At 38.2% G+C, this 11,058-nt stretch overlaps 2 protein-coding genes across 2 annotated transcripts; one reads left to right on the top strand and one right to left on the bottom strand.

Moving 5' to 3' along the window:
* Window positions 1-196: 196 nt before the first annotated feature.
* LOC146483743 (mitochondrial genome maintenance exonuclease 1-like) lies at window positions 197-5,562 on the bottom strand. The gene is made up of 4 exons (XM_085105889.1): window positions 5,347-5,562; window positions 2,928-3,263; window positions 1,528-1,845; window positions 197-1,226 (listed from the first exon to the last, which is right to left on the bottom strand). The coding sequence occupies exons 1-4, from the start codon at window positions 5,452-5,454 to the stop codon at window positions 768-770; spliced, it is 1,221 nt and encodes a 406-aa protein (XP_084962015.1). The 5' UTR covers window positions 5,455-5,562; the 3' UTR covers window positions 197-767.
* Window positions 5,563-5,586: 24 nt separating this feature from the next.
* LOC146483744 (uncharacterized) lies at window positions 5,587-10,588 on the top strand. The gene is made up of 4 exons (XM_085105892.1): window positions 5,587-5,794; window positions 6,543-6,706; window positions 7,597-7,678; window positions 8,517-10,588. The coding sequence occupies exons 1-4, from the start codon at window positions 5,624-5,626 to the stop codon at window positions 8,745-8,747; spliced, it is 648 nt and encodes a 215-aa protein (XP_084962018.1). The 5' UTR covers window positions 5,587-5,623; the 3' UTR covers window positions 8,748-10,588.
* Window positions 10,589-11,058: the final 470 nt, after the last annotated feature.

The following is an 11,058-nucleotide window of genomic DNA, read 5'->3' on the forward strand; positions in this document are numbered from 1 at the left end:
AAAAATAACAAGAGTAGTGGCTTGCTTGCCCGGCAAATAGTTACTGCTAGTCAAGGCGGAGCAAGACGAACTCCAGAAAATAACAAGTACAAATTACGAACTTACAACTAAGACACTACGTTTTACATAGTAATACAGATTTAAAGCACCCAGGCATTACCCAGACAAATATTCAAGTTATCACAGTGTAACGAACTCGAAAGTAGGCAAATTGCAATGACTTTATTTCAACTTGAAAACGAACAACTGGAAAAAGGAGGGGTTTGAAATTGATAATTATACAAGGATTGTAGTTTTAAAACATTTCATTTAAGGACGGTGCCTACTATTGTTACTGCGCATACGTTCTGCGCATCTCGAGATAGTCGGGTTTCCTATGGGTAGTGCTCACTAATACAGGGATATTTTTGCGCGGTTTAAAACTATGCGGAGAAAGCAGAACTTAGCAAGTGCTCTTGGTATCTCAAAAGAAAATTGGGGCTAACCATGCATTTTTCAGAGATAATTAAGCTTCAATTTAGGAAAAACTGCCATACATTTCTTTATATTTTGGCGCCTTTTAGAAATATTGTTGCTAAATTATCTCTGAAAAATGCGTGGTTACCCCCAATTTTCTTTTTGGATTCCAATAGCCCGTGCAAAGGTCTGCTTTTCCCGCACAGTCATAAACCGCACAAAAATACGTCTGCATTAGTAGGCACCGTCCTTAAATGCTTTAAACGTTCTCTGATAAGAAGAAGAACCTACAAAAGGTGAACTTGTAAAGGCTATTTATCTTTTCCTCTAGAACGTACACGTTGAAGAATATTCTCCCACGCTGCTTTCCAGGTATCCACTAGTGAAAACGTTGAACTATCAAACTGTTCCTGTGAGGTGACTTGTTGTTGTTCGTCGGAAGACAGCCCCTCGCCTTCCTCTTCTTCAATCAAATCTTCATCCTTCACAGTGATACCAAGGCTGGTCACAGGAACCCCAATACTACTCACAGATTTTGCTCTCAAGGAGTTTGCCACGGGTTCCAAATTATGAGCAGGCGTTACCTCGTCGTGTCCTACATTTACGTCCTGATTCTCCACATAAACAGTACGTTCAGGAAACTTGTTTCTATATTGCTGAAGTCGAGTTAACCATTCCAGCCAGTAAGCTTCACACATTTCTGGTGACAGATGGTGAACATCAGCTGGGTCTCCATTCTCGTATGCAATAACTATAACTCCGTCACACACCTGTGAACAGCAAACATATTTATTTCTCACCATTGCACCATCCCTGCTCTCCCATACATGGGAGAGGCTTCTTTTGCTTGATTGATTGATAGTTTGATTGATTCCCCTCTCTTCCCCGTCCCCTTTCTAGCACCTGCCTTGCCTGCTAGCTGAAAATGCACTGGTACCGTGGAACCTCAATTTATGAAGTGGCAAGGGACTAGGAAATCCAGGGTTCATTAAATTGAGGTTCCACTGTACCTAATTACACACCTAGTTATAGAAGCCAGGATGGCTGCCCCAACAAGATCTTGCACCATACCTGGAAGGGATAGTTGTTGTCAAAGTTCACTGCACCAGCATAAGCCACAACCTGTTGAGGATATGAATAGCAATCCTTGAGGCTTGCTTTATGTTTTGCAGAAGTCTTCCAGTCAATCACACTTAGTGCACCCTTATATTCGGCGATGAGGTCCAGGGTTCCTGCATATCCTAACAACGGATGCACAACACCACTCTCAATAGCAACAACATTTGTAATGTCCTGTATAACATGGCTGATGCTTTGCCAGTAACCAGTGTTTGGTGCTCCTTCCTCAATGGATGGTGTTTCATTATTCTTGTAGAATACCTGAACATCCTGCAAATGGAAAAACAATGTGCTTGTGATACTTCCTCAAGTTACTTTTGCAGTCAATCCACGTCATGCGTGACCAGTATTTCCAAGAATAATATGAACATTTGAATTCCTCTTTATGATGTCTTTGATGTCTTTGAATATCCTCTTTATGATGTCTTTGAATATTGTCTATATTTCTTGAAATGCTCAATGCTGTAATTAAGAAAAATTCATAGCTTTATACCATCAATAAACTTGGGAAATTTCTATGGGAACTCTGAAATCTCAAAATTTCAAAACTCTGTTCAAATTTCAAAACTACCAGTCACACGCAAGGTGGATTGACTGTAATGGTAGTGCCAGAACATAACCATACAGATTCTCTCATGGAAGGTCATTGGAAATTCTGTGAGGGGAAATGAGATGGTAAGTGCATCCCAAGAGCCCAAATTTTTTTTTAAGGGAAGTGAGAAAAACGCAGTGTTAGAAAGTATCCTCTTTGGTCCAAGAACACAATGTGTAGTTCCAGTAATACCCATACTCTCCACTCTCCCACCTCTCCCCCACAGAAAGGATTAGAAATTCCAGGAGGGTAGGGGTCTCAAAGGGTAAAAAACTTTAAAGGAAAAATTGAAGCAAAATTGGCATTTCTGGAGGGTAGGGCTGTACATGTAAGTGGGGAGGGGGAGGGGGGTATGGCTGGAACAATACGACAAAATCATAATAGAACCATGCATTGATATAGTATTTTCTTTATGAAAAGTTCTTCCCTTTTTGTTATGTTTTAGTTTTTCAAGGCAAATTGTGCAGTCCGAGAAAATATCCATACTCCCCCCCAGGAAAAGTTTTTTGTTTTGCTCCCCTCCCCAACCAGTAAATTCCAGTTTAGCTTCATACTTTGCTTGTAAAAGTTTAGCTTTTAAGACCCCCCCTCCACGGTATGGATTTTTTCTGGAACTGCACATTATCACAGAAAAACTAAAATTTTAAAATCAGTTTTATAAAGCCTTCCTGTTTAATATATTAATATTGTATCATTAATAATCAATTAACACAGTTATTCCCAGACTGTGAATACTCAATAATAATTTAATCATACTTACATGATGAAAAAGAGTTCCCTTTCTGGATATGGTTTTCTTCTTTTCCTTGAACTCTTCATCCCCCAACTCAGAAATCTGGGCTTTCTTCCAGTTCTTCAAAGCAAACCATTCACTTGCAGGTTTGGTCTGACTCAGAATTGATGTTACACTGCGGAATTTCTCCAGATAAATTCTCTCACCATTCTTCTCTTTTTTATTGGTATAATGAATTGAGAGTGGAGAGAGCAAGAGAGATGAAAGAGCCTCTTTGTTCGTGCTCTTATTGTGATTTATAAATGGACAATAAATCTCACTTTTAGTAATGTCTTCATCTTGACAATCCTGAGTTGGAGTACTCTAAAATTTAAAGTGCGATATAGATATAAAAATGGTGTGAGAAGACAAACAACCTTTTGCAGACATAATAACAACTGAAAGTTTTAAAAACTTACTTTAATTTTTAGGGTATACTATAATTTTAAAAGGGTATATTGTAATTTTAAAGTTAGCATGGCTTACAGCAAGACTATATTTGTACATGATTGCGACACCATTATTAAATAAGCTTTGATGATGAGGATGATGCGAAGTGTTTGCTGAGGAATAAGCAGACTTGGGTTGCCTTTTTTAGCTACTAAAGGCTTTTCTTTCCAGTATGCAGAGCATGGCATGTTCACACGCGAGCATTGTCCACGCTCATTTACAAGTGTGCATGCCAAAGCTTCCATGACACACGCCAAATTAACTTGCTGCCTCAACTAATACTGTTCCCAAAAGTACAGTCCTGCAATAATATTGACAGACTTTTTCATTAATACTTCTTTAGGATTTCTTAACATGCTGATCTCAAACCTCCAGGACCTGGGACAAAGAATCTCCATGAGAGGTTTTATGCCAAAGGGTAGCAACAAGTATGCATCAACTGGTACACACCAGTAATTTCAATCATACTGCACTCAGTGCATGCCAGTAAAATGCCAGTTTGCAAACGTGAGATCTTGTCAAGTCCTGCCATACTCTGCAGGCTGGTTTTTCTTGTACTGAAAAGATTATTTTCAGTACAAGAATGGTTTTCTTGTACATTTTTGTAGGGCAGCCAGCCTAGCCAACACAACCTGTCTAAGGCCAATCAACGGCAACCAAGAGAACAGAAAGAACTGCCCAGAGTAACTGAAACTATTTTCCTAAGATTTGTAGGGGTATAGAATGGTAAAATCCGAGACGCCGAGACCTTCATTTAAAATCCGAGACAGAGACTTAACTACTTTTTCTGAATCCGAGCCCGAGACGTCACGATGCAAAACGTGTTTTTTACTAACACTGCCGAAAAGCATAGTACGGCAATTTACGAGCAGAATTTATTCAAGCTTACCTGTTTCACAGCAGCTGCAGTTCTAAGCGATTGCAATGTTGAGCCGTTTTTCAAGATTTAATTGTTTGTTGTCATTTTAGAACAGTTAATTCAGACTTAATTTTTGCTTGGTTTGCGAGATTCCGAGATTCAAATTTCAAAATGCGAGATTCCGAGACCCATATTTTTTACGAGCTCGAGATTCCGAGACTCCAGTTTGAGACGCCGAGATTTGGAGACCCGCCGAAAATTTGCCAAGACCCATTATTTTTCAAGGACCATTCTATACCCCTATTTGTGCAGAGAAGAGGAATAGTGAGTTTGCCACTGCTGTCTCTTAGAGATTAATTAGAGACACTGCTATGGTCAGTGAATTTGGAGCAAAGATATCAGGCACTTATCCATTCAGTGATTTATAGATCATTGTAGCTTTGTTAATGCACATGTTCTGTTGTCTAGGTCTGCTAATGGGGACCTTAGGCAGAGAAGACAACAATGTCAATGAAAACGGGACTTAAAAATTACCTTCGCATTTTCTGAATAAATTTGCGATGATTTATACTTATTTGGTTTGTTTAATGTGGCCGTTATAACGTGGAGCTAACGTCGTAGGGGTAAGTTCAGAAAGAGAAAGAAAAATTAATCATCATGCGTTCACTTGCTCCATAAAACTTGGAATGTGGTCATTTCATGTTGTTGTTTTGCAGAGGGTGACAGAGAAGTGTACTAAAGTCTATAACGCACATGCAGAGCCAGTGTTTTGCTAATAAATTCTAAACTATTGTTTTCTGAGATTCTCGCTGGCGTCGTCGTGGTCGCTGCGTAAGGTCCCTAATGACCGGATGTCTTCACTCCACTAATGAAAAATGAAATTTTCACTTTATTTACAAGTTCCTTCCAAACGCGCGCTGTCTTAAATATCACCAGTCTACTGAAACATATCGACGAATTGCAGACAGCCATGCGTCTACATATTAACGAGACATAATCTCATTAATAAGCTTTTTAGCAGAAAGAGTAAACTGCACTAAGATCTAATAATTTGTCGGCTTTTTTGCAAGCTCACTGCATGTAAACTTCACTCCTTACCTTTTTCTTTCTCTTGCTAAGTGTTCGTTTGTAACGAAAACCACAACGATTCAAACGTATGAGCTTACCGAAGCAATCACATGTTATTCTGGTTGCTAATCGAGACATTTTCAACCCAATAGAGCGGAGAACAATTAAACTATTCAGTATTTTGGAGTGGCAACATTCTCCCTACGTTGGTCGGCCATCTTTCCTTGAACTCTAACAAGAGAGACTGGGCTGAGTCGGCAGAGCCAATGTTTTGGAGTGAGGAGAGACTGGGCCGATCTAAACAAACATGGCGGATTTTGACTTTGTCTTCAAAGTTCTTGTGTTGGGAGATAGTTCTGTCGGAAAGTCGAGCCTTATCAAGAGATTTCACTCCAATGTGTTTGATCAAAAACTTCCGACGACCATAGGGGTTGATTTCTTTATTCACGACATGGAAGTGGATGGGAAGAAAATTAAGGTTAGAGTAAGCTTATAATAAGCATGTAAGCCCGCCTATAGCTACGCTTAAATGATTCAGCATTTTTTGGTATGGATTGTGGGATTAGATTATTGGATTATGCATTAAGTCTTGATTTTTATCACCTGTGATGCCCATAATGTGATGTAAATGTAAGTCTCCATGTAAAATGCTGGGGTGCATGGGAAAGGAGGGAAGAGTAGACGGCGAGGGGCCATTGTGAAATTGCACAAGTCAGTGTGCATGCAGCACAAAGCTGCAGACTTTAGGGCGCTTTCCATTTGCGCAACGAACAGTTTTTTTAAATTGGTTCAAATGGTGGACACTGCTGTAACTACTCTCAGGATGTGACATTTTGAAGAATTCGAATGTTCAGTCCTTTAAACTGTTACACTCCATAGGCCTTAGAATATCACGGTTTTCGAAGCCATTTTGACGAGTAGCAGCGAGTAAGCAAACACGTCTTGAAATAATAGTGTTTGTATGGAAATCCGATGTCAAATAATTTTCATAAAACATCGCTTTTTAAAAATTCATGAATTGGAAACTTTTGGCACTTGGAAACGATGTTAAGAAAATAAAAAAAATAAAAAATGGAGGGATGTGGCTGTGCCAGAAAGTATCCAGTCGTGTTTTGAACTTTCCATACATTTGTCTGTATAGCGAACCAGTCGTGAACTGCTACTAAATATAGTTCAGATTTTCAATTATGATTGTATCATTGTTTTTTTTTCCTTGTTGTCATCAGCTTCAACTGTGGGATACAGCTGGTGAAGAGAGATTCCGACAGGGCGGTCTGACCAACTCGTATTTCAGGGGAGCTCATGGAGCACTCATTGTGTTTTCTCTGACGTCATTTCAGTCGTTTGAAAATGTAAAAAAACTTTGGATAGATGAATTTTACACGAAAAGGTATAATTTAACAGTTCTTTCAGAGCTTTAGTTAACACATGTAATGAACAACTGATTAGGAGCTGGGTGATTTTCTTTCCATTCCCATTTTTAGATCTGTTAGCATGCAAATACAGCTGCTTGATTTATTGCTCCAGCCCATGGAACTTGGGGGGATGGGATGGGAGAGATAACCCTCAGAATTTTTGGCTGGAGTGCTTCCTCATGGTCCTCCAAACCTTAACCAATGCATGTGTCTGATTGAAGTATGTAACTTCTCAATGCCCCTTTTCAAGCCTGGCCTGGTGATTAAAATCCATACCCATTTTCAGACATCATCTGGAACAAAATGGTTTAAAAGTATACCCATTTTCAGACTAAAACAGCTAAAAAACCATAACCTCTGGGGCAGCACATGGCTATATAATTATTATATATTGTTTTTATTATTCTAGAACTCATATAAAGGAGAACATTTAACCCAGAGGGACATTTTATAACAAAATCCCTTAAAATTGTCTCTGAATTGGGAATAATGAGAGGCAGTGGACTGGCCCTTTAAGATCCATGTGTTACCTCTAAAATCATTGCCCTTTCTCAGTTTTGCTGGTCCCGCCTGCTAATTTCTATAATTTATAGTAAAACTTTTGTCAAAGGATGCATCCATTGATGCAATTGGATGGCAAATAACCCATACTGGAGCAGCATCAAAACTAGGGGGAATGCTTGAATTGTCCAACTTTTAAATATTTTTCTACTAATCACTTTGGGTCACTAGGCTTAATTGTCACATGTATTCCCACATTAATTAAAGCAGCACTTGATCAACATTAACTTTATTGGAAATTGTTTAATTTATTGCTCATCGCTTTAACACTGACTGAAATTTTATTGCATACTGTGTCCAACAGTGGTTCGGATACAGTCACCATTCTAATTGGTAACAAAAGTGACTTGGAAGATAAAAGAGAAGTCAGTGAAGCTGATATAAAAGTAAGTTTCAGTGGTTAAGCCATTCAATTCTGAGTTCGAATTATCATGGGGTTTTTTTGGTGGGGGGGGGGGGAGAGGGTGGGGGAATTCCATGCTTCCTCCACCTTCTCTGTGTTCCTGGGCCCGTCAACGTGGCTCCCACCCCTGATATTTTTTTGTGATTTATTTTATTTTTGATTACTCCATATAACACATGAATACTGCCTGACAAAGGAAAGTCAAAATGGACTGGAAAAAAATAATTAGCATGACTTTTTTTCTTTGCCAAATTGTCTTGCTGCCTCAGTTTCAACTTTTCCTCATACTGTCTCCTGAAGATGAGCTACGAAGATGAATTTGACATCCTGCAGACGGCTAGTTGGTCGGCTGCAGGCTAAGAAATTTTAAATTCATTTTGTGAGTCAAAGAACCATAAAATAATATTTAACTAAAAGGAAAGTCAAAATGGACAGGAAAAAAATAATAATTGTATTGGCATGACTTTTTTCTTTGCCAAATTGTTTTGCTGCCTCAGTTTCAACTTTTCCTCATACTGTCTCCTGAAGATGAGCTATGAAATGAACTTGGCATCCTGCAGGCAGCTAGTTGGTCCTGTAGGCTAAGAAATTTTAAATTCGTTTTTTGAGTCAAAGAACCATAAAATAATATTTTACTAAATTCTTCCTTGCTTGAGTATTTGAACTGTATGCAAAGTTAAAAATTAACTGATGTTATTCTTTTTTCTAAGGTGCTCATTGGTACCTTTTTGCTTTATGTAATGATAATTTATTACACATGACCATTCTTCAATTATTTGCTTTCAAATATAAAACTCTAATTATGACGGTTACTGTTTCAGGAATTTGCGGAACTGAATTCCATGTGTTGGTTGGAAACAAGTGCTAAGGATTGCACCAATGTCCAAGAAGCTTTTGAAACTATGGCATACAAGCTTTGTGAGAGTCATGAACAGTATCTGTCATTTGAGTCAACACGCAGCGGTCCAGGTAGTTTCACTCTTCATGGTGCTTACGGCATTCCAGAACAACAACAGTCAAGTGGATTAGGATACTGTTGTAACTCAACATGATAAACGCCAATGAAATAATTAACCACATTATCTTTTGAGAGCAGACATCAATCAATCAACCATTCATTCATTCATTTATTTATTTTATTTGCCCCAGGAATATTACATTAAGATGTTACATATCATAAGTGTCTCATAAGGAGCAGGAGCCCTCAACAAACCCTTTTATTAGGGCTTTACGGGAAGAGCCCTTGCTACAATGTTGATACTATATTTCACATCATGTGCCTACACACTATTAAAAGGGAACGCTGTTCATACGCACTTTATCTTTTCAATTAAATCAATTGTATTTGGAGATATTTTTGTATATTTTATTTTATACGCATAGTGATCTTGAGTTAATTTTCAAGCTTTTGTGACTGCTCTCGCAGGCTACTTCTGAGAGTACCAAGGTATGAATTCAAACATTATTCATGAATAATTGAGGGAGGTAAAATCAGGATAAATTAGATTTTAATTTGGTAAAAATACTCTAGAGAATGATATGGGATATTTAAAGGAATTATTAAGTGGTAAGGTCATACAGTAAAATTCCAGTTTGTTCAGATCAGGACATTTTTACGATTTTATTTTTTGGGGGAAGGTAGGAGGGGCTTATTACTGTTTTATTGTCAAACAAAACCAAGTTTGGTTTAACTTTTTTAAGCCGGTGTTATTTTTATTTCCCTTTGTCTCAGATTATGGTAATGAATAATAAAAGTTAATGGTTTGAAAAATTTTACCCCCCCCCCCCCCCCCTCCAAACATAAAAAGAAAAATTAAACCACAACATTGTGCATCAGATTTGGGATACTGTGATCAACAATAGGGTTGCTCATGAATATGAGGGAAATAAGTTGTGGCTTAGGTAGACCATGGCTTAGCTTAGTTGCAAACTTACCGTGTACATGTATATAATTATGCATCACAAAATGACTTTTAAGTCTCAGCTGAAGCTCAGCTAAGCCTATCCTTTGTATAAACAGCACATTTTTTTCTGTGTACTTTGATTCACAGCTTAAAATTTCTCTCACATATATGGCCCTGATATCAATTAACTGGTTGGGGCTATACTGTTAAATGTTAGGTTGATTTTGAATTTTACTTGGATTAAGGGATTTAGCCAAAAAATCAAATGAATGTGATAATTGTTGCTTTTTGATACTAAGTACTTTTTAGAATTTTTCACTTCATATAATTGTAGGGTTTCATCTAAGGACACAGAAGTTAGAAATCATTTTAATTTCTTTTCACAGTCAAGCCCTGGTCAAACAACGCATGGTAGTCAATGTTATGTGATGATAGTTAAAACTTGCAATTATTGTTTGAGCACCAACTATTGCACATGCTATCATCGACTATCATCAACTATCATTCACTTTGAGCGTGTTCAAATTGTTCATGATGGTCGATGGCAGTTTTTTTCCATTTGACCACGCGCATGATAGTCAATGATAGTTTTTCGATCAGCTGTTTTCTGCTCTCTTGGCTCCTTTTGATCCACTCCATTGTCCTTCTTCTCTTCCACTGACACTAAGATTCATTTTCCATTAGTTCTTAGAGCGACTGAAGGAAAAATAATGAATTTTTATACTTGTCAGGTGCCTGACACTGCAGGCTTACGGTAAACTAACGTCGGCTACCACGAGTTTCTTTGAGCAGTTTGACCACCTGCTTGATAGTTCATAATAGTTTTGACTATCATCAACTATCACAGACTTTCATGCATTGTTTGACCAGGGCTTTACAGCTATCATTTATATTTTTAATTGACATTCAAATCATTTGTACAGATTGTATCTGCTCGGTTATCTCAAACCAAACTCCATTTTACATTCAGTAATAATTTATTGAATGGGTTTCTTAGTCTTTCTGTTGCTATGCAATCAAGATTTTTTTATTTCCCTTTTAAAAGTCAGCAGAATTCTTATGAATTAGTCATTATATTTCTACTGACACAAGTCATGCAATGAGAATCCTTTACAGAGGACACAAGAATTTGTTGCAAATATTTGTTTGTAAAGTACAGCTGCCTCCTATCATTCCCATGCCAGCTGCTAGGGGCCGGGAAGCAGTGAGAGGCAATGATGTATTTTCAGGCTTTTGTTTTCGCTGAGAAGCTAAGGGGGGGGGGGGGGGGAGGGGGGAGGGGACTGCCCTGTAAAGTGATACAGCTTTATGTGCAGTGCCAAAGAGTATGGTTTTGACAATGTTGGTCTGAATTAGGGTAAGACAACTCCTATGCTCACGGTATCTTGGAATGCTTGCTTTACGACTGTAGGAAAAACCGTTATTAGCATCCATAAAGAAAACTGCCCAGGGTAACCAG

The sequence above is a fragment of the Pavona decussata genome, unplaced genomic scaffold (genome assembly GCF_977016875.1).
Source record: "Pavona decussata unplaced genomic scaffold, jaPavDecu1.1 SCAFFOLD_38, whole genome shotgun sequence".
Lineage (NCBI taxonomy): Eukaryota > Metazoa > Cnidaria > Anthozoa > Scleractinia > Agariciidae > Pavona > Pavona decussata.